We start from the raw sequence: 27,847 nt of genomic DNA, 5'->3' as shown, positions 1-27,847 counted from the left end.
ACTCGGGCAATGCATTCCAGAACCTAACCACTCGCTGTGTAAAAAAGCTTTTCCTATTGTTGCCTTTGGTTCTTTTGCCAATCATCTTAAATCTATGCCCTCTGGTTCTTGACCCTTCCGCCAATGGGAACAGTTTCTCTCTCTCTACTCTGTCCAGACCCTTCATGATTTTGAATACCTCTATCAAATCTCCTCGCAGCGTTCTCTGTTCCAAGGAGAACAATTCCAGCTTCTCCAGTCTATCCACGTAATTTAAGTCCCTCATCCCTGGAATCATTTTAGTAAATCTCCTCAGCACCCTCTCTAAGGCCTTCACATCCTTCCTAAAGTTCCACAATACTCCAGTTGTGGCCGAAACAGTGTTTTATAATGGTTCATCATGACTTCCTTGCTTTTGTACTCTATGCCTCTATTTATAAAGCCCGGGATCCCATATGCTTTTTTAACCGCTTTCTCAAACTACCCTGCCACCTTCAATGATTTGTGCACATATATCTCCAGATCTCTCTGTTGCTCGACCCCTTATAGAATTGTGCCCTCTAGTTTATATTCCCTCTCCTCATTTTTCCTACTGAAATGCATCACCTCACATTTTCCCTCGTTAAACTTCATCTGCCACGTGCCACCAGCATCTTAAAGTCTATCATTATCCTCCTCACTGTTCACTACCCTTCCAAGTTGTGTCATTTGTAAATTTGGAAATAGTGCCCTGTACCCAAGTCCAAGTCATTAATATATATCAAGAAAAGCAGTGGTCCCAGCACCAACCCCTGGGGAACACCACTATACACCTCCCTCCAGTCCAAAAAACACTAATCTGTTTCCTGTCATTTAGCCAATTCTGTATCTATGTTGCTACTGCCCCCTTTATTCCATGGGCCACAATCTTAATAGCAAGCCTACCATGTGGCACTTTATCAAATGCTTTTTGAAAGTCCATATACACAGCATCAACTGCATTGCCCTCATCCACCCTCCCTGTTACCTCATCAAAAAATTCTATCAAGTTGGTTAAACACGATTTGCCTTTAACAAATCCGTGCTGGCTTTCCCTAATCAATGCACACTTGTCCAAGTGACTGTTAATCCGGGACAGAATTAACAGACACTTGGACAAGTGTGGATTGGTTAGGGAAAGCCAGCACGGAATTGTTAAAGGCAAATCGTGTTTAACCAACTTGATAGACTTTTTTGAGGTTAAACTTTTTTTTTATTCATTCATGGGATGTGGGTGTCGCTGGCAAGGCCAGCATTTATTGCCCAACCCTAATTGCCCTTGAGAAGGTGGTGGTGAGCTGCCTTCTTGAACCGCTGCAGTCCGTGTGGTGAAGGTTCTCCCACAGTGCTGTTAGGTAGGGAGTTCCAGGATTTTGACCCAGCAACAATGAAGGAATATATTTCCAAGTGGGGATGGTGTGACACTTGGAGGAGAACGTGCAGGTGGTGTTGTTCACATGTGCCTGCTGCCCTTGTCCTTCTAGGTGGTAGAGATCACAGGTTTGGGAGGTGCTGTTGAAGAAGCCTTGGTGAGTTGCTGCAGTGCATCCTGTAGATGGTACACACTGCAGCCACTGTGCGCCGGTGGTGGAGGGAGTGAACGTTTAGGGTGGTGGATGGGGTGCCAATCAAGTAGGCTGCTTTGTCCTGAATGGTGTCAAGCTTCTTGAGTGTTGTTGGAGCTGCATTCATCCAGGCAAGTGGAGAGTATTCCATCACACTCCTGACTTGTGCCTTGTAGATGGTGGAAAGGCTTTGGGAAGTCAGGAGGTGAGTCACTTGCCACAGAATACCCAGCCTCTGACCTCCTCTTGTAGCCACAGTATTTATATGGCTGGCCCAGTTAAGTTTCTGGTCAGCGGTGACCCCCAGGTTGTTGATGGTGGGGGATTTGGCGATGGTAATGCCGTTGAATGTCAAGGGGAGGTGGTTAGATTCTCTCTTGTTGGAGATGGTCATTGCCTGGCACTTGTCTGGCGCGAATGTTACTTGCCACTTATCAGCCCAAGTCTGGATGTTGTCCAGGTCTTGCTGCATGCGGGCATAGACTGCTTCATTATCTGAGGGGTTGCAAATGGAACTGAACACTGTGCAATCATCAGCGAACATCCCATTTCTGACCTTATGATGGAGGGAAGGTCATTGATGAAGCAGCTGAAGATGGTTGGGCCTAGGACACTGCCCTGAGCAACCCGTGCAGCAATGTCCTGGGGCTGAGATGATTGGCCTCCAACAACCACTACCATCTTCCTTTGTGTTAGGTATGACTCCAGGCACTGGAGAGTTGTCCCCCTGATTCCCATTGACTTCAATTTTACGAGGGCTCCTTGGTGCCACACTCGGTCAAATACTGCCTTGATGTCAAGGGCAGTCACTCTCACCTCACGTCTGGAATTCAGTTCTTTTGTCCATGTTTGGACCAAGGCTGTAATGAGGCCTGTAGTCGAGTGGTCTTGGCGGAACCCAAAGTGAGCTTCGGTGAGCAGGTTATTGGTGAGTAAGTGCCGCTTGATAGCACTGTCGACGACACCTTCCATCACTTTGCTGATGATTGAGAGTGGACTGATGGGGCGGTGATTGGCCGGATTGGATTTGTCCTGCATTTTGTGGACAGGACGTACCTGGGCAATTTTCCACATTGTCGGGTAGATGCCAGTGTTGTAGCTGTACTGGAACAGTTTGGCTAGAGGGGCGGCTACTTCTGGAGCACAAGTCTTCAGCACTACAGCCGGGATGTTGTCGGCGCCCATAGCCTTTGCTGTATCCAGTGCACTCAGCCGTTTCTTGATATCACATGAGGTAAACTGAATTGGCTGAAGACTGGCTGCTGTGATGGTGGAGATATCAGGAGGAGGACGAGATGGATCATTGAATCGGTACTTCTGGCTGAAAATGGTTGCAAACGCTGCTGCCTTGTCTTTTGCACTCACGTGCTGGACTCCGCCATCATTGAGGATGGGGATGTTTACAGAGCCTTCTCCTCCCGTTAGTTGTTTAATTGTTCACCACCATTCACGACTGGATGTGGCAGGACTGCAGAGCTTTGATCTGATCCATTGGTTGTGGAATCACTTAGCTCTGTCTATAGCATGTTGCTTCTGCTGTTTAGCATGCATGTAGTCCTGTGTTGTAGCTTCACCAGGTTGGCACCTCATTTTTAGGTACGCCTGGTGCTGCTCCTGGCATGCTCTTCTACACTCCTCATTGAGCCAGGGTTGATCCCCTGGCTTGTTGGTAATGGTAGAGTGAGGAATAGGCCGGACCATGAGGTTACAGATTGTGCTGGAATACAATTCTGCTGCTGCTGATGGCCCACAGTGCCTCATGGATGCCCAGTTTTGAGTTGCTAGATCTGTTCTGAATCTATCCCATTTAGCCTCGCGGTAGTGCCACACAACACGTTGGAGGGTGTCCTCAGTGTGAAGACGGCACTTCGTCTCCACGGGGACTGTGCGGTGGTCACTCCTACCAATACTGTCAGGGACAGATGCATCTGCGACAGCTAGATTGGTGAAGACGAGGGAAAGTAGGTTTGCCCCTCCTGTTAGTTCGCTCACCACCTGCCGCAGGCCAGAATGGCAGCTATGTCCTTCAGGACTCAGCCAGCTCGGTCAGTAGTGGTGCTACCGAGCCACTCTTGGTGATGGACATTGAAGTCCCCCACCCAGAGTACATTCTGTGCCCTTGCTATCCTCGGTGCTTCCTCCAAGTGGTGCTCAATATGGAGGAGGACTGATTCATCAGCTGAGGGAGGACGGTAGGTGGTAATCAGCAGGAGGTTTCCTTGCCCATGATTGACCTGATGCGATGAGATTTCATGGGGTCCGGAGTCAATGTTGAGGACTCCCAGGGCCACTCCCTCCTGACTGTATATCACTGTACCGCCACCTCTGGTCGTTCTGTCCTGCCGGTGGGACAGGACGTACCCAGGGATGGTGATGGAAGAGTCTGGGACACTGGCTGAAATGTATGATTCTGTGAGTATGGCTATGATCAGGCTGTTGCTTGACTAGTCTGTGGGACAGCTCTCCCAATTTTGGCACAAGTCCCCAGATGTTAGTGAGGAGGACTTTGCATGGTCGAGTGGGCTTGGTTTGCCTTTGTCGTGTCCGGTGCCTAGTGGGCCGATGCTGGGTGGTCCGTCTGGTTTTATTCTTACTGTGACTTTTCGTAGCGAGATTTTACAACCGAGTGACTTGCTAGGCCATTTCAGAGGGTGATTAAGAATCAACCACATTGCTGTGGGTCTGGAGTCACACATAGGCCAAACCGGTAAGGACGGCCGGTTTCCTTCCCTAAAGGACATTAGTGCAATATCACTTGGGGTTACGAGCATCACCTATTCTAACATTAAAACCACATCAGCAAGCTTAATCGATGTTGCCATTTTTGGAAAGGAGATTTCCATTGCTCCTTTCTGTCTTCTTGTGGTTGTACATCATCCACAGCACTGAACAACCTTGCAAACTGGGTCACATGGAACAAAAGGACAAAGACATAGAAGCATAAGCCAGGAATGAGAAAAGGCCATTCAACTTGCTTGCTCTGTTAATTAAATGGATGTTCAAGACTCACATCAATGATTTTTCTTTTCCAGCAAAAATTGGGTCTTCCCAGGTGACACACACAAGCTCTTGTGGTATCATACAAATCACTTCTGGGTGAAAAATAATCCCTGACAAATAATGCCATGATTTAGTGAAGGGATATGCAGTACTTAAAGCAATCAAACTTCTTCAGATATACAATGAGCTATGGGTTTGTAAAAACTTCTCTGACACAAATGCATTTCCACCTGTTCACAGTCTGGCAAGTCACTGAGCCACTGTAAAAGATCTCACCAACTCAGAGATTCCTCCTGTTAATATCCCAGCCTATTTGCAAACACTCTGTGTAAGTGTTATTTCTGCACTAAATTAATGAGTGGCTTTAGCAAAACAACACTGAACATTAAAGGATCGATTCACTGGTGAAAGCTGTGCTCAAGAGACCCACTCCCAAAACCTGACTCCTGCTTTCAGATCCCCATATATCTACTTACAAGGCTGCACGCAGAAGGTCACTGAGAAACGTGAGCTTAATCTTTCCTCTTACTTCTCTAGTTCACTGTCATTTCTTTTGAAGCCCAGATATTAGTAACCTTCACTACAGATTACTGGGCTGTCATCAATCAAGCATCTACAATTTTACGGTAATAATTTAAACAAACCATTCATGGTGTATAGCAGGTAGCTGCGTTATACAATACCCCAGGTCATTTTCTTTTTTTGCTTTGGAATATCAAAAGAATAATTAGTGCCACATTTCTGGCTGTTATATGTTTTTTACATGGGTTTTCCATTCGTCTTATGTCACACAACAATTTTAAGTTGCCACCAATTCAGTTGAAAAGACAGTATGTACAGCATCCATTCACTCGAGCCACTCATTCATTTCATGAAAATATATCACTTAGAGAATTTGGGCTGAAATATTGATGGAAGGAATCAGTGAGTTGCCAGTCACAAAATACCCTAATTATATCTTTAATCATCTAAAGCCAAATTCCCTGTCGAAGGAGCTCCCCCGAATCCACAACCCAGTATGGATGTGAAAGCAGTCTGGGCTCATTTCGTGCCACACATTCTCTGACCACAGGGAAGAATACTTGGGTCCCTGGGCCTTCTGCAGCCACTACACCCCACCACCACTCTATGCCACCCCTCCCCTCCCACCGATCCATCAAAACACAAACATAAATTATAACTGCATGATTCAGTATTTATGATATAATGAATCTGCCAACTCTGTCTCCTGACAGTATTTTTAAATGCTAGAATATTTTGATCCAACAGTTGGATGCAATTTTTCTGCGTTAGGTGGCTTGGGCCCTTGGACACAGGCCTCATAGGCCCGTCTGTTAATCCACACCTGCCTGTCCAGGAGTATAGTTGCAACACAGCAGTCGCTCAGCTTCCATCTGTTTCCAGACCAACAGAAACCAGTGAGCTAATCGGCCACGCTATCATCCTGGATCTGACCGAAATTACATTCCGAAGAATTGAAGATATCCCAGTGAAACTCAAGTATTGTTCTGATTTCGACAAATGGTACATTCTCTTGATAGAAAAGGACCAAGCTAAAAATGGTTTTAGAAAGCTTTGTGACCTTGTGTTGAAGTGTTGTGCACAAGCAACTCGTTAAAGGGGGAACGGTTGCTATTTGGGGGGGGGGGTGGGGGGGGGGGGGAATAGATTCCGGAGTCATTTTTATCATTGGTGTATCAAGAAGACGCCATTTGTTGCAAGTGGCACTCTGATGTTTTGTGATGCTGTGATAGTCCCACAATGCAAAGGTGTCTGCAATGAAAATGATGTCAATTAATTCTGTGATTATGCATAGATCAAAAAAAGGATTCCTAGCAGGATTGCAGGAGTGTTATTGCCCCTTTAAACGAAGAGGGTGAAAGAAATAGACTTGTGAAAGAGTCTACATCAAAACCATGTACTGCATAAAAGTAGAGAGAGTTTGTACTAAAGAAACAGACAGATTTAAATAAACACAGAGTTTGTACTAAATGAACACAGAGGACCTGATTTTAATGGAGGGCTGCGTGCAGCCCCGAAGCCAGGGACGTGGAGGTCCGGCCTTCATTACCATAAATATTCTCGCTGACCCGCCCGAACCCAGCCAGATCCAGTACCTGCCCAGCGGGTGGGAGTGGGAACTTGGCAGCAGGAGGCCGCAGCCAGGGACCCAGATAAGTGGTGAGGTGGGCTCTGGTTGCAATCGGGGGGATGGAGGAGCCTGGGGCAAGGGAGGCCCAAGACATCGGGGCAAGGGAGGCCCAAGACATCCTTGTGAGGTCCAGAGGTGCACTCCTGTGCCACAAGGAAATCTCAAATAAAATTTTAAAACTTACCTCCCTGGGCCTCTTCCGGCCCACGATCCCCCTCCCGGCAGGTCTGGCCCAATGGGGAAGCCGTCACTGCTCCCCCGCTCAGGCCTCGGATTAATATTGCAGCCGAGTTCCGATTAAATCATCAGCATCTGATCTGTATATTTAAAGGAGGACCCCGCTGCCTTCCTGTGGATGTGTCCTGTTCGCCTGTTCAAAAGAGCAGGTTAACATCAGGACATGGTGGGAAGGCAGCAGGATCAGAGGCGGTAAGTGACTGGCCTCATTTTAACCCCCAACCAGGTCCGGTTTTCACCAGGTGGGGGGAGTTTAAATCGGGCCCAGAGAGTTTGTATTAAATAAATGCATTAAGTTATTGGTACATTGCTGGTTTGAAGGTGGAGCTGCATTCAGGAAATGTTCCTCCCACCCCTCGTTACTCCTACTCGATATATCAAAAAGCAGGGATACATCGAATGAGCTGACCTCAAAAGGTGCAGTGGGTGTACACCAGTTCTTTTATAAATCCGCCAATCCGATATGTCTCCGCATTTTAGAATCCCACTGGAGTTGGAGCTGATCACAAAATAATATTAAAGGGGCAATATCTTCAAGAAACAGTGTCAGATATTTTTACAGTTTTTTACCGATGCTTAGTATGATCGTGTCAGATGTTGAAACTCATTAAGTGATACTGTAGAGATGAAAATGGTAAGCTCTTCTCACTCCCCAAATAAGAAGTCATTTGCTCAAGCACTTTTTCAATTGACTTTCCTTCAACAGCTTTGTAAGGGGAGTTCTAGATTTCCACTACCCTTTGTATGAAGAAGTGTTTCCTGACATCACCCCCAAATGGCCTAGCTCTAATTTCAAGGTTATGCTCCTTGGTCTGGAGTCCCCCACCAGAGGAAATAGTTTCTCTCTCTGTACCCTATCAATTTCTTTAATCATCTTAAACACCTCAATTAGATCACCCCTTAATTTTCTATATGCAAGCGAACACAAGCCTAGTCTATGCAAACTGGCCTCATAATTTAACCCTTTTAGCCCCGGTATCATTCTGGTGAATCTGTGCTGCACCCCCTCCAAGGCCAACACATCCTTCCTGAGATTAGGTGCAAGATCTAAATGCAGTACCAAAAATGGGATCTAACCAGAGCTTTATATAACTGTAACATAACTTCCACCCCTTTGTATTCCAGTCCCCTTGAAATAAAGGCCAACATTCCATTAGCTTTTTAAATTATTTTTTGTACCTGTTGACTAGCTTTTAGTGATTACAGCAGGACAAGTTTAGGTAGACAGCTTCCATAATAAATGTTGCAAATTATGATAGAAATATAAAAATAAGGACAGAGTGTTCGACTTTAAAACGGAGACTAAATTACATCTGTGCACCCTGGTCCAATTGTCCCCCGCCCTCTGATCCCACTTCACCTGAAGGTTGCACTTAGACTCCCTGTATGCATCGCGACAGAAAAACAACCAGAAATAATAACAACTCATTTGTATGTGAAAGCATCCAACAACACATACTTAATTTGTATGATGGAACAAACATCTAGTATTCTGGATGCCACATTGTGTGGTCAATTTTTAGCCCAGGCTGATGGAAACTATTTGTAGTGTGTACAAACCATAAAACCTCAAAATGTTGACAACTTCTCTTAAGATGCTCACCACACTGCCCATTATAAACACACTCATTACCCAATCCTTCTTTTAGTACAGTCTGCACCACTTAAATTGCCCACGTTTAAATCAGGCAAATAGCACTAACCAATTTCCATTACCATTATTGTCAATTACAAAGTCAATTACACATTTACAGCATGTTAAGCGTGCTGGCTATATCAGACAGAAACAGGTGTTCAATGAACACGTATAATGAAGAAGGGGATTTATTGAAGCAATCAATCTTGTCTGCTACCTTGGCTGAGATCAAATTCATACAAACCATCCAAGAAACAAGATGAAAGAAGGTTAAGTATTTCTCACACTCATACTCAAGAGGAATGATGGCAAGACCAGATCAAGAACATCACAATATTGTGCCAGACAGAGAGCGAGGCAGTTAGCAATACAAATGGAAAAAGGATTAGATATCTGCGAGTCATCCTTGCAAACATTTTAAGGTAGTTACTGAACTGTATACAAACCATCCAACACGTTTGGTGGGCAAATCGTGTCAGCAACAACTATAAGCAGTGGGGGCTGTATTAAAATAAAGAGTATCATTCAAAATAATTTGATCGTGGAAAAGTTAGGGTTTCCGGAGATTCCACTTTGGGAGGGGAGTCTCGCTTGATGGCAGCACAGATTGGAGAATTGGGCCCAGAAAATCAGGAGCGCAGCCAATCTGAGGGTTGATGTCCCTCATCAGGCACTCCTGTTATTTGGAGGTAGTGCTACTCAGGAATCTAAGTCTAGCTTTGACTTTACATCCGCTTAAATGAACGTACAGAAAATCAGGGGTTCCTGGCCCGCGATTTCCCGAGCGATGAATCAGCCTTCTGGCACATTGCCCCCTGCGCCCGGTCCGCACTCCCTATGAATGAGACTCCAAGTGGAGTCTGAAAATTTACCCTAAAAAAGAAATCAGAAGGCATGTTCTCATCTCCTCCTTTTAAATATGATAAATATTAGCTGCTCATGGAAGGGAATGCACAGTAGCCTACTCATTCTCACATACAGTATCTTGGGTACAATAAAATGAACCATTGAAAGCACTAGTAGTTGACAGACTCTTTCCCCATACCTTCTCCTAACAGTTATTTGAGTATTACTCACATCTGTATGATATACAATCAACATACCCTCTATAACACTGCTTCTGGTAACTGTTAAAGACATGTTAAAGTGAAAGTTCTTATATTCTTCTGTTACTGAAGAAGCCAACAAGCAGCAGGAGTTACAACAGATTTCATGAATTACAGTACAGGAAATTCTGCAAGGGTTTTCTTGCCACTGCTTTTTCATGTCTGTCATCTTAGCATTAAAAATCATGCAAAAATATCAACAAACCAACCAATCTCTATTCACAAAAGTGAATTCAAGATTACTAACAATGGCGAATAGCATTATTAATGTGAATACAATTCTGCACAGGTCCAGTATTAATCAACACATTGTTTACTCTAATACTCTAATTCAAACTACAGTAAAGTGCTCATTATGATTTAGACTTTGCTCAGTATTTTGTCTCCTGCCCAACACAAAATGCACACGAGAGGACGAGGACTGGAGGGGGGGGGGGGCCACAGCAAATAGTGGTCCTCGCACACGGGAAGTAGGAGGCGTGGAGGTCAGCCGCACCCTCGAGTGCACATCCATCGGGGACGTCGAGACTGGCACCCCACAAACGTCTGTTGACACAACTTTAACATTCATCACACACAATACGAATTGATGTGGGAGAACCTTCACCACACAGACTGCAGCGGTTTAAGAAAGCTGCTCACCATTACCTTCTCAAGGGTAATTAGGGATGGGCAATAAGTGCCGGCCTCGCCAGCGACACCCACATCCCATGAACGAATAAAAAAAAGTTAACAATGCTTGCCATGTTCAACACCTCAGAATGCTCATCGCAATATGACACATCTGTAATGATGCTTAATATTGCCTTCTGTTCTCTTACAGGCCCTTCAACGACTGCAGTGACAGCAGAGGGCGATTCCTCAGAGGAGCTCCCGGCATCTGAGGGTGCGCCGTCACATCATAGCATGCCATCCACCAGCACAGATACTCACACCTCGGAGGGTCCTAGTAGTCAGTTAGTTGGGTTAGCACCTGGGGAGAATGATCAAGGGTCAGCAGCACATTTGCGAGGTACTGGAACAGGTACCACACATACTCTCATACTCATAGAATGGAGGAGTCCAAATCCTGCATTAGTGGAATTGCAGCACAGGTAAGTGCGGGAATGTCTGCAATGGAGAGAATGGCAACCTCCATTGAGCTTCAAGCACGGCTCACAAATGAATCCATTCAGGCCCTGACAACGGCTGTTCGGACTCACAGTGAACAACATTCTGCCACCTTAAACAAGCAGGCAGATACACTAGCACTGGCCTTACAAGGCATCACACATGTCCAGCAGAGTGGTAGGAGTGATGTGACCCTGGTCCAGGGGAGGGATGATGGCGAAAGGGGAAACGAAAGTGGGGACGCCACTCAAAGCGCTCCCACGTCTCATCCATCGCCCCCCTCTCAACCAGTACCTACAATGCTGCCTCCTCTCCAGGGGGCGGAGTCTGCCCCTGCACAGGTGCAGGTGGAGCAGTCTTTGGAGGGGCCCTCATGGGCTCCAAAACCCCAGAGGGCATAGCATCTAAGCAGTCAGGGCATGAACATGAGCAACCTGCCACTACCTCTGCTGCAGCCACAGGGGATGCACCACGTGGAAGTAGTAGGAAGAGAAAGGCGAAGGATTTGTGATCACGGAAGGTTTGCACAAAGGCATCTGACAGATGGTCATGTATTCCATTCATATTTGGTTTTTGTCATATTCACATTAAATGTTATTATTCACACCACTACTGCCACGTCTTGCCATTCTTGACTGCCCTTTCATGAGCGGCGACACCTGATGCCACCCATTGGGTCACTTTACAGTGGGTATATGTGTAGTTGCAGGACTGTTTTGTGCGGGGTGGGGTGGCTGGTGTTGACGCTGTTCTTTCCAGGTAGTCTGAGAACTGGACTGTTCACACTTTCTGATGTTAGGAGACCTGTTCCCATATCAGTGATTCCCTGGCCTCACGAGCAGCCTGGTGAGCCGCTGCTCTGGCCATGGGTTCATTGTCCTCTGCCTCCTCCACTGCCTCCTTCTCCTCAATGTGGATGGGGCCTCCTCAAGCAGCACCCCTCTCTGTTACGCCATGTTGTGCAGGACACAACACACTACTATAATGCGTCTCACTCTGTCTGGTGCGTTTTGAAGCGTTTCCCCAGAGCGATCGAGGCACCTAAATCGCACCTTGAGCAGCCCTATAGCATGCTCAATTGTAGACCTGGTGGCGATGTGGCTGTTGTATCGACACTGTTGCTCGGTGATAGGGTTCCTCATAGGTGTCATAAGCCACGTGTGCAGGGGGTATCCCTTGTCTCCGAGGAGTCAGCCCTCAAGGGTGTTTGGTGCATGGAAGAGCCCCGGGATGTTGGATTCCCTCAGAATGAAGGAATCGTGGCAGCTGACAGGGAATCTGGCGCACACGTGAAGGTATCTTTTGTAGTGATCACAAACAAGCTGAGCGTTGATGGACTGTTAGCCCTTTCTGTTGATGAACAGTCCTGGCTCGCATGGAGGTGCTCATATTGCTATATGGGTGCAATCGATTGCACCCTGCACCCATGGGAAGCCAGCCACAGAGTGGAATCCCACTGCCCTCTCCGTCTGGCTGTGGTCATCCATTGGGAAGTTGACGTATTGCGAGGCCCTGCAGAACAAGCCATTGGTGACCCGCCTTATGCACTTGTGTGCAGACGACTGGGAGACTCCGGCGATGTCCCCGGTGGCATCCTGGAACGATCCGGAGGCGAAGAAGTTGAGGGCAGTGGTGACATTGTCAGCGACGGGTATTGACATGCCGCTGGGCCCAGCCAGGAGCAGCTCGGCATGAAGGAGGCAGCAGGTGTCTGCGACCACCTGGCGACTCACTCTCAGCCTCCGTACGCACTGCTCCTCAGAGAGGTCCTGGAAGCTGAGCCTTGGTCTGTGGACCCTTGGGCGAGGGTAGTGCCTCCTGCAACGTCGCGCTCTCTGTTGTTGCCCTCTGTGCTCTTGTGCAGGTGCCTATGGTGCAGCATTGTGCTGTGGAGCTCCAAGTGGCAGAAGTGCATGCCATGCCTGGCGAGGCTGGTGTTGCTCATCCTTGGATGTAGTGGGAATGCAGTCATGGCGCCCCCCATCCTGATGGAGTCAGTTTGAGGGGATCCGAAAAGTTGGTAAATATGTGTCAACAGAACAATTCTGAGTGGAAACTAAGAATTTTCGGTGTAAACACAAAGATCTCCCAAAAGTTTGTCTGAAAGACCAGAGTGCCCTGCTGCAATAATTCACCTTTTATCCCCATCTGTCAAACAAGCATTTCAATGTCCAACTGGCTGCTGGCTGAAACACATCTCCTAAAATATGGAGTGTTTCCCACAGCATGGGAAACGCACTGAGGCTGAATGAAAATCGGCCCCCTGCCTCAATCACCATGAAATTAACTACTTCAAATACTTAAACTATCTAAATAAATGTGTTAACTATCATCCCGCCGGTTTTAATTGCCGGTGGGACTTCCGCATTCGTGAGGTGTGCACGCACACAGACTAGATCAAAAACATAACTAACCATTACATCTGAACTGTCAGGTTCTTATATCCATAAAACCCTTTAAAATACAGTTCGCTTTGAGAAGTCAGTCTATGAGATAGAAGCATGTTCCTCAAGCAGTGGACAATGAACTCCACAATATATAGACAAAATAATGCTGATGGCCACCTGTGGTGTTTTACAAGTGCTGCCAGTATCTGCACTATCCTGATTAGATTATGTCACTGATTAATAGCCCAGTAATCCAAGTTGAACTGTTTTTAGTGCCTGGATGGACTGAGCAGCTTTACACATTGAGTGCTAACACTTCATAATTTAGGCTGGCACTTCAGTGGAGTTCTGAGGGAGTGCTGCACTGTAGGAGGTGCCATCTTTCAGATAAGACGTTAAACTGAGGCCCCATTTATCCTCTCAGGTGGATGAGAAAAGACCATTCAACTTATCTTGCTTACCCTGTTAACTAGATGGATGTTCAAGACTCACACAGATGATTTTTCTTTTCCTGCAAGAATTAGGTCTTCCCAGGTGATACACCCCCTTATCAAGATGGTGAGAAAATTCCCTATTCCTACTCTGAAACTAGCAGTGATTCAGTGGTAGCACAAAATCTAGGCTAACATTCCAGTGCAGCACTGAGGGAGTACTGCACTGTCGGAGGTGCCTTCTTTCAGATGAGGCATTAAACCGAGGCCCAGTCTGCCCTCTCAGGTGGACGTAAAGGATTCCATGGCACAATTTCGAAGAAAAGCAGGGGAGTTCTCCCCAGTGGCCTGGCCAACATTTATCCCTCAACCAACACCCCTAAAACAGATGATCTGGTCATTTATTTCATTACTGTTTGTGGGATTTGCTGTGTGCAAATTGGATGCCGTTTTTCCTACATTACAATAGTGACTAACTTCAAAAGTACTTAATTGGCTGAAAAGTGCTTTGGAACATCCTGAGGTCATGAATGGTGCAATATAAATGTAAGTCTTTCTTTCTTTTTCACTCATTGGGTCACAGGCAATTTTACATATTGCACCTCGCCAGATTGTACTTCATGTAACCAATTTTAAAGTGGCTACAATTAAAGCATGAAATCTCATAAATAATATTAAAACATAGAATCATTTACGACTTGTAATATGACCTTTCACAGTAGTTCTAGAAACGTAACGTAGAATTTTAATGTTCTCAATTAAAGATTTAATTACCGGCATTTTAAAACACTTTACAGGAAGATCAGAATTGGTTTTCACGCAGTCATAAAAAGGAAAAAAGACTTATATGTATATATAGCGCCTTATCCCCTCTCACAGACGCCTCAAAGTGCCTCACATTCAATTAATTTCTCTTAAAGTGCATTGGGGTTTATGTAGCTGAGTACAGCAGCCATGTTGCACACTGTGAGATCCCACAAATAGTAACAAAATGAATGACCAATTAATCTGTATTAACTATATAGCTTAAGGGATGACTGTTGACCATTACACTAGACAAGGAGTATCCAAACTATGGCTCGGGGTCCTACATGTGGCAATGTAGCCCTCACAGCCCAGGCAACACAGTCCATTGGCCATCATATTTCTTACTTGCTGGTTTGGTCTGTTTGAATGTTATGAGCCTGGAGGTTTAGAAAAGGCTGTTTGTAGCATTGTTGTCTCATCGATGGATAAATCCTAAATCAGGTATCCTGCAACTTTTCCCTGTGTAAGTTTTCCCCCACTTTTCTCCAGTCCGCATGAGTCTCACTTCTGCATCTAAAAGCATAGGCATCATGTACCCTGATCTTTTACCTCTGGCCTCTGTAATGAATTGCTAGGAGGTCCAGTTAACAATTGGGCAGGTCTACACCATTTGATAACCCCCTTTTCTCCATAGGAGGAGACTGGAGCCTCTGTTTGGCTACTCCCTATTCCCAGTCAGATTGGTATCTGAGCAGTTTGGGGCACCATATTTTCCTTATTGAAGACCATTTTAAAGAGATGACGTCTCCAATGGAGAAAGAGCTATAAACAATTCATGTTGTATCAGAGACTACAGTATGTCAGACTGATATAAAGAGGGAATTGTCCCAAATGTTAAGAAAAGCCATTATCTTACCAGAACACTGCCGTTGCCTCCTTCCTGTCGAGACAGACTAACTCCCATCCATTCGTTGTCCCTGTTCTCTTTGCAGGTTTTACCACAAGTCTTTCCCCTTTGATTACCTGAGAATTCCAAGAACAATTGTTACGTTCTATGTTAGTCCTAATGACGACAAGTTTCTGTCAATCAAAAAATTTTGAAGCAAATAAATATCACTTAGACAAAAACACCCAAGCACTAAAGGATTCCTAAACTCAAAATGAAATATCTATATGTCTCAGTTTATTTTGAGCAGATTACAACTTTGAGAATGTTCAACAGTTACATAAACATCTCTAGTCCTGCACATGAAGGTATCGGGGTGGCAATGATGGAATTACAATCTACTCCCGATAATCCAAAATTGTGTTTATGTTAAAAAAGAATGGAACTTTCCAATCGTTTGAATTAAGCAATTTAAGTAACACAACAAAGTGGAAAATTAGTGCTGAGAAACCAAATGATCAGACAATTTAAATTAAGCAACTCTGAACTCAGAGTGGACTGTATCAGTGTATCTACGGAGTTCATGATAATATAGTAATGGTTTGCACCTGTCACTGCACAGTAAGTTCTCAATCTCAGTTATGCTGTCAAGGGACCAATGTGCACTAGCTCATTCCCAAAGGGAGGGAGGGCCTATCAGAAGTTAAGTCAACTCAGGCTCTTCTTGCAAATTTTCTAGCCAATGGCATACGGAGCAGAAACATGGGAGGAATTCTCGAATAGTATGGGGTGATGGAAGGAGCAGACAACTTGAATGAGGAAAAGAAAGAAAAACAAAATAAAAACAAAGCAAATTCACTAAGCTCTTCTAGAAGTACTATGGCAGAAAACTTCTGTGTATTTTAAAAAGTGCAAAAGGGAATCAAGTATTGAGGTCTTAGTAGCTTTTATTTAAAAATGCCACAGAGCTGTCGTGTGTAAGGGACTCCATTTATATAGAATCATGGAATCTTACAGCACAGATGGAGGCTATTCGGCCCATCATGTCTATGCCAGCTCTTTGAAATAGCTATCCAATTAGCCCTGCAAATTTTTCCTTTTCAAGTGATTATCCAATTCCCTTTTGAAAGTTACTATTGAATCTGTTTCCACCACCCTTTCAGGCAGTCCAGATCATAACAACTCACTGCGTATAAAAAAATTCTCCTCATCTCCCCCTGGTTCTTTTGCCAATTATCTTAAATCTGTGTCCTCTGGTTACCAACCCTCCTGCCAATGGAAACAGTTTCTCCCTATCTACCCTATCAAAACCCTTCATAATTTTGAACACCTCTATTAAATCTCCCCTTGTTCTTCCCTGTTCTAAAGAGAACAATCCCAGCTTCTCTAGTCTTTCCACATAACTGAAGTCCCCCATCCCTGGCACCATTCTAGTAAATCTCCTCTGCACCCACTCTAAGGCCTTGGCATCCTACCTAAAGAGTGGTGCCCAGAATTGGACACAATATTCCAGCTGAGGCTTAACCAGTGATTTATAAAGGTTTAGCATAAATTCCTTGCTTTTGTATGCTTTGCCTCCATTTATAAAGCCAAGGATCCTGTAAGACTTAACAACTTGCCCTGCCACCTTTAAAAAATTGTGTATTATATAGTACCTTTCATATCCTCAAAATGTGCTTAGGCACTTCAGAGCCAATGAATTACTTTTGAAGTGTTGTCACTATTGCTATGTAGGCAAACATGAAGAGTCTGTTCACTTTCCAATTGGTGAGGGAAACCGGTGCCCCACGAGGACGGGCGTATCGGACAACCAATGGCAGGAGTATGGGGGCGAGGCGCGAGGTCATGTAATGAAACCTTCTGGAATACATCCAACCAGAGTTGGCAACCAGAGCACAGCAATGAGATAATTGAACAGTTAATCTATTTTAGCGGTGTTGGTTGAGGGATAATTGTTAGCCAGGATACCGGGAGAACTCCACTGCTCTTCTTCGAGTAGTGCCACGAGATCTTTTGTATCCACCTGAACAGGCAAACATTGATTTAATGTCTCATCTGATAGACAGCACCTTCAAATATGCAGCACTCCCTCAGCACTACACTGAAGTGTCAGCCTGGATTTTGTGCTAAAGTCCTGGAGTGGGGCTTGAACTCCCAACCTTCTATCTGAGCCATGTGTAGGTGGACAATTCAGTATGGGGTTATAGTTAATACTGAAGAAGAATGCGACAAAATACAAGACGACATTAATAAACTTGCAGAATGGGCATGTAATTGGCAAATTAATTTCAATATAAATAAGTGTGAGGTGGTGCATTTTGATAGATGGACTAAGGAGGCCACATACTCCTTGGGAAATAAGAATCTAAATGGGGTACAGGAGCAAAGGGATCCAGGGGTACAGATTCACAAATCATTAAAAGTGGCAACGCAGGTTAACAAGACTATAAAAAATGCAAACAAAGCACTGGGGTTCATTTTTAGAGGAAAAGAATTGAAAAGCAGAGAGGTTATGTTAAACTTATAAAGAAGCTTAGTTAGAATTGTGCACAATTCTGGTCTGCATATTACAAAAAGGATATAATGGCACTGGAGAAGGTGCAAAAACGATTTACAAGCTTGATACTAGAACGGAGAGGTTATAACTATCAAGAAAAACTGAACAGGCTGGGGTTCTTTTCTTTCAAAAAGTGAAGGCTGAGGGCTGACCTAAAAGAGGTCTTTAAAATTTTGAAGGGGTTTGATAGGGTAGATGCAGAGAAGATGTTTCCACTTGTGGGGGAGTCCAAAACTAGAGGAAATAAATATAAGATAGTCACTAAGAAGTCCAATAATGAATTCAGGAGAAACTTCTTTACCCAGAGAGTGGTTAGAATGTGGAACTTGCTACCACACAGAGTAGTTTCGGCGAATAGCGTAGATGCATTTAAGGGGAAGCTAGATAAATATATGAGGGAAAAAGGAATAGCAGGATATGCTGATAAGGTTGGATGAAGTAGGGTGGGAGGAGGCTCGTGTGGAGCATAAACACCGGCACTAACCAGTTGGGCCGAATGGCCTGTATCTGTGCTGTATATTCTATGTAATTCCATGTAAAAGTATAGTCAGTGCAGTGCCATCTGGAGACACCTCGGTGTGCTTTCATGCTGCTGTATTGTTACAAGAATACCAATTTAGGTCCACTTCTCCCAATGGGGTCCTACTACAGCGGGTTGTTGAGGAGTGAATAATATGCACCAATGTCCAAAACAAGTAATTATTTTAATCACTACAATCTATATATCTCTGAGGACACAGTCGAGTACAATTATGTATTCTACACAGCCACTGCACAGCAGCTTAAAATAAATGTAAATGTTTGAAGGTGCAGTATAAGACCACCGTTATATTGGTCTTCTTTTAATCCAGATTCTGGGAATCAGTACCCAACATTTATGCTGTTAAATTGGTTTTGTGCACCGGTGACAGACTCAGAGACCCAGCTTTACCTGTATTTCCCAGACTATCACAGGCCTTTGGAAACCAGATTTAAATGTCAGAGGACAGCTCTCACACAGAATTCCAATTAAGAGATCAGTATAAAAGGTCTTGATGAAACATCAATTTGATAATGTCAAATAATCCCACACAGGTGAACATGTTTGTGTAACAGTTGTGATCGATGTTGCATGGGCTACAGTGTGGTACATCCAAAAGTAGTTTACTTCTGAGTAGTCGAAAATAAATGTGTTAAAAGTAGTAGGACCGTTGCTTCTGAACCTGAATATTGTGGGTTAAAGCGCATAACAGGGATTTAAGCACATAATCTAGGCTGATTCTTCAGTGCAGTACTGAGGGAGTGCCACACAGTCAGAAATGCCATCTTTCAGATGAGACATTAAACTGAGGTTCCAACTGCCTGTTCAGGTGGATATAAAAAAATCCCATGGGACTTTTCAAAGTGCAAGGTGTTCTCCTGGTGTCCTAGATACATTTCTTCCTGAACCAAAGTATGTGAACTACTCATTTGCTGTGTGCAAATTGGCTGCCATATTTGCCTACATAACAACAGTGACGACATTGGCTGTGAAGTGCTTAGAGACAGCCTGAGGATGTGAAAGGTTGTGATATAAATGCAAATTATTTGCTTAACATAGAAGACTGAATGCTTAGCCTCTCCTGGCTTATCTAATTGCTAAGCCATGTTAGACTCAGTACAGTTAGGAACATGGCTAAACCTGCTGCTGGCTAATCTGTCATCACTCCCAGTGAAATGACATTACACGGATTGTAAACAGTTGGGCGACATTTTAATTTCAGATAAATGGAAAAGTTAATCTTTATTTACCAATAATTAAAATCAGTGTTATTAAATGTAACTGAGGTACCAGAGTCAATGGCTTTGCTTGAATTTTGGAAACGCTCACACGCCCTGACCTGCCTTCTGCTCTCCAGTGTGTGAAAATACAGCATAAGAATATGTCTGAAATCAAAGTGGAACTGACCCTCAGAGAGTCGTGTCCGCAATTAAAACATATCATTGGAATGTTAAGCCCTCTAGAACAACCTGACTACTGAACCCCATCATAATCAACCTTCAATACATTTGTTTTGCTCTTCAAGGTGTTTCTTATTTTATTTTCTTCCACTTTGTTATGGTGAGTAATATGGCTCTACGTCCAGCCACTACAAGGGAGAACGTGCAGCATCTTCCAAAACCTCAGGACGTCCAAAAGTACTTTATTGGCTGTGAAGAGCTTTGGAAGTGTAGTCATTGTTGTAATGTAGGCAGACACAGCAGGCAGTTTGACAACAGCAAGGTCCCTCAAAGAGCATTGAGATACATTTTGTGGCGTTGATTGAGGGATAAATGTTAGCCAGGACACCGGGAGAACTCTCCAGCTAGTCTTCAAATAGTGCTATGGCATCTTTTACATCCACCTGAACAGGCAGTTTAACATCTGACCCAAAAGATTTAACATCTAACAGTGCAGCATTCCCTCACTATTACAGTGACGTGTCAGCCTAGATTACATGCTCATGTCCTGGAGTGGGGCTTGAATCCTTGCCCTTCTGACGCAGAGGTAAGAGCACTACCAACTGAGCCAAGCTGACTCTAGGGGTCCACATCCCTAGATGACTGCAACTGGGAAGCTGGTGGCGTGGGGGACCACTGGCATAAACCTGCATCCTGGCAGCATGTGGCGTATAAGGTTACTCTGGGTCCTGGAGTTCTTCAACCAAATCCCGGCCACACATCTGCAACCAAATCCCAGCAAAGGTGAGCATTTTCTCCCAGCTGGGGGGGGGGGGGGGGGTGGGGGGGGTCACAATATACAAACTGTTTTGCTTCTACCAACTTAAGGCTGTAGGGATTCCCAAATCTACAAGATATACTACAACTCTTTTCAGAGCACAAAGGGGCAGGAGACAGATCCTCCCCTCTAAGGGTATGAAAAGCAGGGTTTTCATATACTTGGACGATAACTAAAATCCTAATATATGGTTGGCCAAGGGGTCGTCAAGTGTGCAATGTAGTTTTTGTCATTCCCTGTTAAGTGATATCAGTGGGAATAGCCTTCAGTGAGTGATCTTAATGCTAAACAGAATCAACTACTGATCAGTAATGTCACAAACACGGATGACAGCCTAAACAAAACATGTGAAGAAGCTTCCCATTTTTAAAAATAATAGCGTAATCCTGCCATCGGGCTGCTCCATTGCCTGCATCTACCGAACTCGAGCCAGCACTAAAGAGCTGTCTTTAATGGGTACAGTAAACTGGAGGTTATGATACTGGACTAGCAACCCAGAAGTCAGGAGTTCATATTTCACCATAGCAAGTTGATGAATTAAATTCAATAAATTTGTGGACTGGCACCAGGGAAAATGACCATGAAAGCAACTGGATTGTTATAGAAACCCAATTGGTTCACTAATGTCCCTCAGGGGAGGGAACCCGTCACTCCTACCTGGTCTGGTCTACATGTGATTCCAGTCCCACATATGATTGATTCAATGCCCTCAGGGCAACTAGAGATGGGCAATAAATGCTCCCTTACTAGTATCACCCACATTCCAAGAACAAATGTAAAAGAAAAGTTGTCAATCAACTTTTACTGTGATGTTTGTTTGCAACACAAATGTTGTATGCATGAAAAAAAATGATTCAAGTATATCAAATGCGATTGATTCACAATGCCCTCAGGACATCCTGGAATGGGCGATAAATGCTGCCTTGCTCTGCAGCAGCTATCACAACTGTTGAAGGGTCTATTTTCCAAGTCACCAGCTCCAAGGATGAGGTCTTACAACACAATACTCCTAGCTGTTCCAGGAACTCAACCTCAAACACTCAAAGGCAATCATGCCCCTTTCACAGGAGGTTACACCAAGTGCACACAACTGAGTATAAATCAGGGCTTCACATGTAAAAGGTGTCGATGGTTGAGAATGGCTTTACACCCTCTGCCCTGAAGAGAGTGTTAGGATCCACTAAAAGTCACCAAACCTTTTCATTAAAAAGATAGAATTAGGAAGTTTCAGCCATTCATTATATTTATTTCATAAGGGCTTTTTAATAAATGCCTGTGATTAACAAACACACTTATAATAACGTTGTTTCTGATATTTCTGCATGGAATAACCTGTGACATGTAACTAAAAAGAAAACCATTGATGATAAAAGTTGCAGAGCCAATAATGGGATCATTGGACCTCCTGTGCATGAGGCCAGCCTTAAGCTCAACCTCTCATTATATCACTTTATACTCCAACACTATTCTTATATTTAAATCACCCATGAAGCATTTGTTGTCTTCAATTCTGCAACAGTTTGCTTTTTTCACCAGTTGGACTCCCTGTAACTGCAGATTTTACACGACCCGAACACTGCCTCTAAAATCATCTCAGGAGACTTTGTTGAATGTCATATCTTTTTTGAAGCAATCCTGTGTGATATCTTTTTTGAAGCAATCCTGTGTGATTGTCAAATGATCTGAGATAATATCTGGTAATGGAATGAGTGTGTGTTTGTGAGTGAGAGATTATTAATATGATGCAGCTATTAAACATTTTATAAAGGAGCTAGAGGCTGGGAGGTACGAACAGAATCCTCCACAATGACAGATACAAGCTGAGGTAGCATATTCTCACAGTTATGGTCCAACCATTTAATTAACTGTTGTCACATACGGACCACAGCTCTGGGGGAGGGTTCCTTCCTTTGCAACCCCCTCCCTCTCTCCCCCGTCATCCCCAAACGTCGGGAAGGAAAGTTGGCTATGGGCCCACAAATAATTAGCAGTGGTTGCGTTAAAAATACACGCAGCTTTATCCGCATTTACAACAAAAACAGTCCAGGAGCAATAGTTTGGGACTTGACATGCAGCAGAAATGACGGGAGGATTTCTGCAGTGTCTCACAATGTCCATGTGCACTCTAGCTGTTTAAAAGATAGGACACTGCGTCACTTTAGCCTGCCTGTAGTGTTAGCTTCTATCCAAGCTGCACCGTCATACTTTAGGAAGGAAAACAAGTTTTTTTTTTAAAAAGAGTAAACAGAGACTAACCTCGACCCAGATCCAACTCTGTACATCTCTTCTCAGGGTTACTGTGAATTCGACATTTATACACAGCTCCCGGGGACAGCACAGACGAGCTATAGGTAGAGTTAGCCTGGGGGGCCCCAACCAGCACCCTGCAGAAATTACATCACATTACAAGAGAGAGAATATCTGTCTAAAGCATCTGCACATCCAAATATAGCAAAACACCGGTAGAAGAGTTCAGCAGTCCCTGTTAGCCAATGTCAACAGGTTAAATTCACGTTTCTTAAATAAGCTGGAGGAAACGCCTTAAAGTGTTGCAGAGTGAGTGAATGCAGCCTTTTTTTTGGCTGAAATCAGTTAAATTGCTAAGTAAATGAAGTAGTCAGCCTTTTAATATGGTGCTAACACTCGTCCCGAGCTGGCATTCGTTTTACTTTCAGAATGAGATTATCAAACAAACAGCTCGACTACAGAGGAAACTGTTCATTAAAAAAGGACATGAAATTTACATAGATTGGAATTTCCTCCAATTAACGTTGTTACAGAGAGTGAGAGAAAGGGCTGCCCAACGGAGGGGTTCAGACGCAGAAAATGCAATGCAGTTTTCTAACTTGCTGACACTTCTTGTCCTACTCACCACCGTGTGTTGTCGTGGAAGTGTTCCAGTACAGAATATCCAAAGAAAGTGCCACTGGTTCCCCGAAACACGACTGGGTGATCCAGGTCAATGTTGTACGAATGCACCAAACTAAACCAAATCAAAGCCACCCAGAGTTTCAACAACTTCATATCCTCTCCAAGCAGCCCATCCATTCCCCACTTCACCAGAAGCAAGAAAATAAAAAGTTCGTTCAGGGTCTCTACGGCGAATAAAAGTAATACAAATAAATCCTGAAGGTGAACCAAAGAATTTGGTTAGTTGACAATGCGCCTGGTCGCTGATCAGAGGCTCTGATCAACTCTCATACTAAAAGCTGCTGAGAGGACAGGCTTTCTCCCTCTGATCATCTGACTGACTGGGAGTGGACTGAGAAGCGGAGAATCTTATCAGAGAGCAAAGGCGCCACACACTGGCTACTGCAGAGAAGTTTCCTATTTCCCCGGCGTAGGTTACACGATATTGGAGCATTTAACTCTTTGCTTTCACAATCCTGATTCAAACTGCAACAGATGACTTTTTTTAAGGCTGTTGAAGACACACGCTGCAAGATTCCCAGTCAATTTTCATGAAAGCTGGATGTCATTTGTTTAAAAACACATCTGTAAACAATTTTACAACACCAAGTTGGACTATAACTTGGTGTTGTAAAATTGTTTACAATTGTCAACCCCAGTCCATCACCGGCATCTCCACATCATAAAAACACATCGAGAGAGAAAGAGCTTCCATTCATTTCGTCCAAAATCACTTCACGGCCAATGAATGGCTTTTCAAGTAGAGTCAGTGTTGTCATTGTAGACAAACATAGTACTAGCAAGATCCCACAAATGAGATGAATGACCAGATAGTCTGTCTTTAGTGGTTTTGGTTGAGGACAGCGGGAGAACTCACCTGCTCTTCTTTGAATAGTGCCATGGGATCTTTAATGTCCATCTAAACAGAGAGAAGGGACTTAACTGAAGGCAGCACTTCCAACAGTACTGCACGGTGTAGATATCTGGTCCATTAAGTTGATGATTAAAACAGTGCTTAACTGCTAACATGTTGCTACCAAATTTATTCACATTAATCCTGACTGCCTTCTTATCAATAATTAAAACTGAATATTAAAAATCTTGGAGAAAGAGTGAATCCCACTAAGAACAAGAGGGCTGGCTGCTCCTGAATCAGATTTATTTAGTGGAAGATGGTGTTTTGCTGCTTTGAGCACTTCTACTGTTTTCTCATCTCCTAATAAGTAACATATTAGAGCACTGAATGTAAAAACGCAACACACATGTGACGTATCACTAACCTTTATGGGAATTGGTTGAAGCTGTCGATTCAATACCTCTGGGATTTGGTTTCAAATCCAGCCCAGATTGATCTGTCTCTTCTGTCTGTTGACTCTGAGAGTCCTATGTGCAATGAGTTTGAGCAGTCTCAACTCAGTTCCTGAGAGGCACAGGCCTCCAGAACACACCGCCAGGCATTGTTTGAATGCTTATATCTGAGTTATGCTGCTGATGTTCACGTATGGAGACATTTAAGATGATAGTCGTACAGCTTGTGTGGTAAAAAGGGTCAATTTTGAACCATGTACATTTGCATCTGGAGGGGATCAACTCCAGAGGATTTTTTAAAACCGAATCAGTTTAATTCAAATTAATTTGGAACATGGCATTGGAACAACTTTCAACTTTGTGGATCTGTCAGCTTGGCTCAGTGATAGCAATCAGAGTCAGAAGGTTGTGGGTTCAAGTCCCATTCCAAGACATAAGCATATAATCCAGGCTAACAATTCAGTGCAGTTCTAAGGGATGTAGCACTGCCAGGGGTGCTGTCTTTCAGATGAGATGTTAAAGCAAGACTGGTTGATTGGATGTAAAAGATCCCACGGTACTATTTGAAGAGCAGGGAGGTGTCCTGGCCAACATTCATTCTTCAACCAACACCATCAAAAGATGGGACCTTGCTGTGTGCAAATTAGCTGCTGTGTTCACCTACATAGCAACAGTAACTACATTGCACTATATTAATATAAGTTATTTCTTTAAGTGCATGCCTTGAGGTTGTTCTGGCTTCAGCAGTGGGCAAAACAGAATGATTATCATGGAGACAGTTTGACCATCTGACTGGTTTAGATACGTTCTTCTGTGTTGGTGCATATGTAAGGGATCAGGTTATGTGGTGAGGCATTATTGGATGAAGCTGACTGTTGGAATGATAAGTTGGCTGAATTTCCTGTTGGTTGGGCAGCATCCATCTGCCTTCCTGTCAGATATATGCATTTTCCTTCCTGATGGTCAGGAGAGGTGTACTTCAATCTTGCTGCTTTAGTCAAGGGAAGCTCTTTCTCAGCCAGCTTTGTGTATAACTTTTTAAAATTGGTTTGGAAAATGTAAACTTTGGGATGAGGCTGACTGCCTGAATCTGAACTCTATGTTAATGTGAATGCTGCTCTTTTAGTGTCCACAGATTGCACTGGGTAATGGAGCATTACAGAGATGTTCAGTTACTTGTTGGAGAAGCTGTGCTAGCGAGGGCACTTGTAAACAATGGTCTCTTGTACGCTGAAGGAAATTTTAACAAAAAATGCTCACCACTGTTATGCTATCTCACATTTTGGTGTTTCAGTTATCCCGATGGTTCACTCCTTGTGGTCCTTACTCCCATGGATCCACCATCAGAACTTTTTTATTTTCTGAACCATTTTTAAAATATCCACCCAACATGATTTTTGTTCATTTTTGAAAGTCTTAAGATCATTTTTGAACTGTTGTTTCGTCAGCTTCATGGAAACAAAAATGGAAATGAAAATCTGGCAGAAACCACCCGAGCAGTAAAGGTAGAAAAAAGGAAGACTTGCATTTATGTAGCGCCTTTCACAACCTCAGGCTATCCAAAAGCACTTTACAACCAATGAAGTACTTTTTGAAGTGTATCACTGTTGTAATGTAGGAAACATGGCAGCCAATGAACGCAGAGCAAGGTCCCACAAACAGCAATGAGGTATTAACCAGATAATCTGTTTTATAGTGATGTTGGTTGAGGGATAAATATTGGCTAGGACACCAGGGAGAACTCCCCTGCTCTCTTCAAAATAGTGCCATCGGATCTTTTACATCCACCTGAGAGGGCAGACAGGGCCTTGGTTTAACATCACATCCGAAAGACAGCACGCTCTGACAGTGCTGCACTCCCTCACTACAGCATTGGAATGCCAGCCTGGATTTTGTGCTCAAGTCTCTGGAGTGGGACATGAACACACAACCTTCTAACTCAGAGACGAGAGTGCTACTACTGAGCCACAGCTAACTCTTCAAGGTTAAAGTAAGGTGAAAATTACCCCCACGGAAAGGGCAGGGAAATTAAATTAGGTAGCTCCAGTTGAAGAACTGATATTGGCACAGGTGTAATGGGCTAAATGGCCTCCCTTGGTCCTGTAATTTCTATGATTCATTAAAGAGTGTTATTTAACATATACAGGCCCACTATCTGCAAAGTTCCAAAACTATTGAAGTCTGTACAGTGCACAATTTATCAAATAAACTGAATAGTGTAGGTACAAAGGAAACAGCCAGTGATGGAGATTTGAAATGTCAGAGGTTTATAGTTTTGACCGTTTTAGTCAGGAGTTATTAAGATAGAAAAAAGGTTTCCAACCATAGTTTTGGAGTGCCAAATCTTAATCTTTTGCACCATTTTCAGTAAAACACAGAACTTGGCACTGTTCCATAAAGAACCTGGCCATGTTTTCAGTGTTGACACAGAAGCAGGTGAAGATGTGTTTGAGTAATGCAGAGGGGGGAGCTGGTTTGGGAGGGAGAGAGGCAGTGGTTAACACTCTGCAGCTGGCACTCCTGATTCTTTTTTGGTCTGTATAACCAAAACAAATTAACTTGTTGAAAACAACACCAGCTCAGAGTTACTATATTCGTTTAACAGAAAGCCTCAAACATGCAGTTTATTTATATAAAAGAATGCATAAGCTCTCGCCCTTGCTAGGTAAATAGTTTTTTAAATCTAATATTAGTTTACCTAAAGAAAATGTAAATTTTTTTATGGTGGGTAAGTCTGAAAATACAATTTGCCCACGCGAGGAAATGTAATGCACTTTATTGCCATTGTTTTAAGGTGGCAAAGGTTCATGTGCGCGTGTGGGTAGATGCTGCAAGGCTCCTCTCCTGGTGTGGAGCTTCCATCAACTGGAGCATGAATCACCTACTCCCAATTCTCCAGTGATTAAAATGATAATGAATCACTGGAAAATTGGGTGCACCACACATCCGACGTGCTGACCTCTTTTCCTGGCTCTCTGCTCTGTGCTCCCATCGAGTGAGGCTCTTCACGAAGAGCCTATCCTCGCAAAATATACTCTGCAGTATAAAAGACATGGCAGCAACAGAACAATTACTTGTAAG

At 43.8% G+C, this 27,847-nt stretch overlaps 1 protein-coding gene across 1 annotated transcript in view; it reads right to left on the bottom strand.

Moving 5' to 3' along the window:
• Positions 1–23,780, bottom strand: part of itga9 (integrin, alpha 9) — a 382,843-nt gene extending 359,063 nt beyond the window's left edge. Inside the window, exons 1-3 of the mRNA XM_067981373.1 lie at positions 23,421–23,780; positions 22,805–22,932; positions 15,285–15,391 (exon numbers count right to left, since the gene is read on the bottom strand). Of these exons, the coding sequence (XP_067837474.1) occupies positions 15,285–15,391; positions 22,805–22,932; positions 23,421–23,596 (411 nt within the window). The 5' untranslated portion in view covers positions 23,597–23,780. The remainder of the gene's footprint in view (positions 1–15,284; positions 15,392–22,804; positions 22,933–23,420) is intronic.
• Between the last annotated feature and the right edge of the window lie 4,067 nt (positions 23,781–27,847).

This window comes from Heptranchias perlo, chromosome 3 (genome assembly GCF_035084215.1).
Source record: "Heptranchias perlo isolate sHepPer1 chromosome 3, sHepPer1.hap1, whole genome shotgun sequence".
Classification (NCBI taxonomy): Eukaryota; Metazoa; Chordata; class Chondrichthyes; order Hexanchiformes; family Hexanchidae; genus Heptranchias; species Heptranchias perlo.
This window is presented reverse-complemented; position numbering and strand designations above follow the sequence as displayed.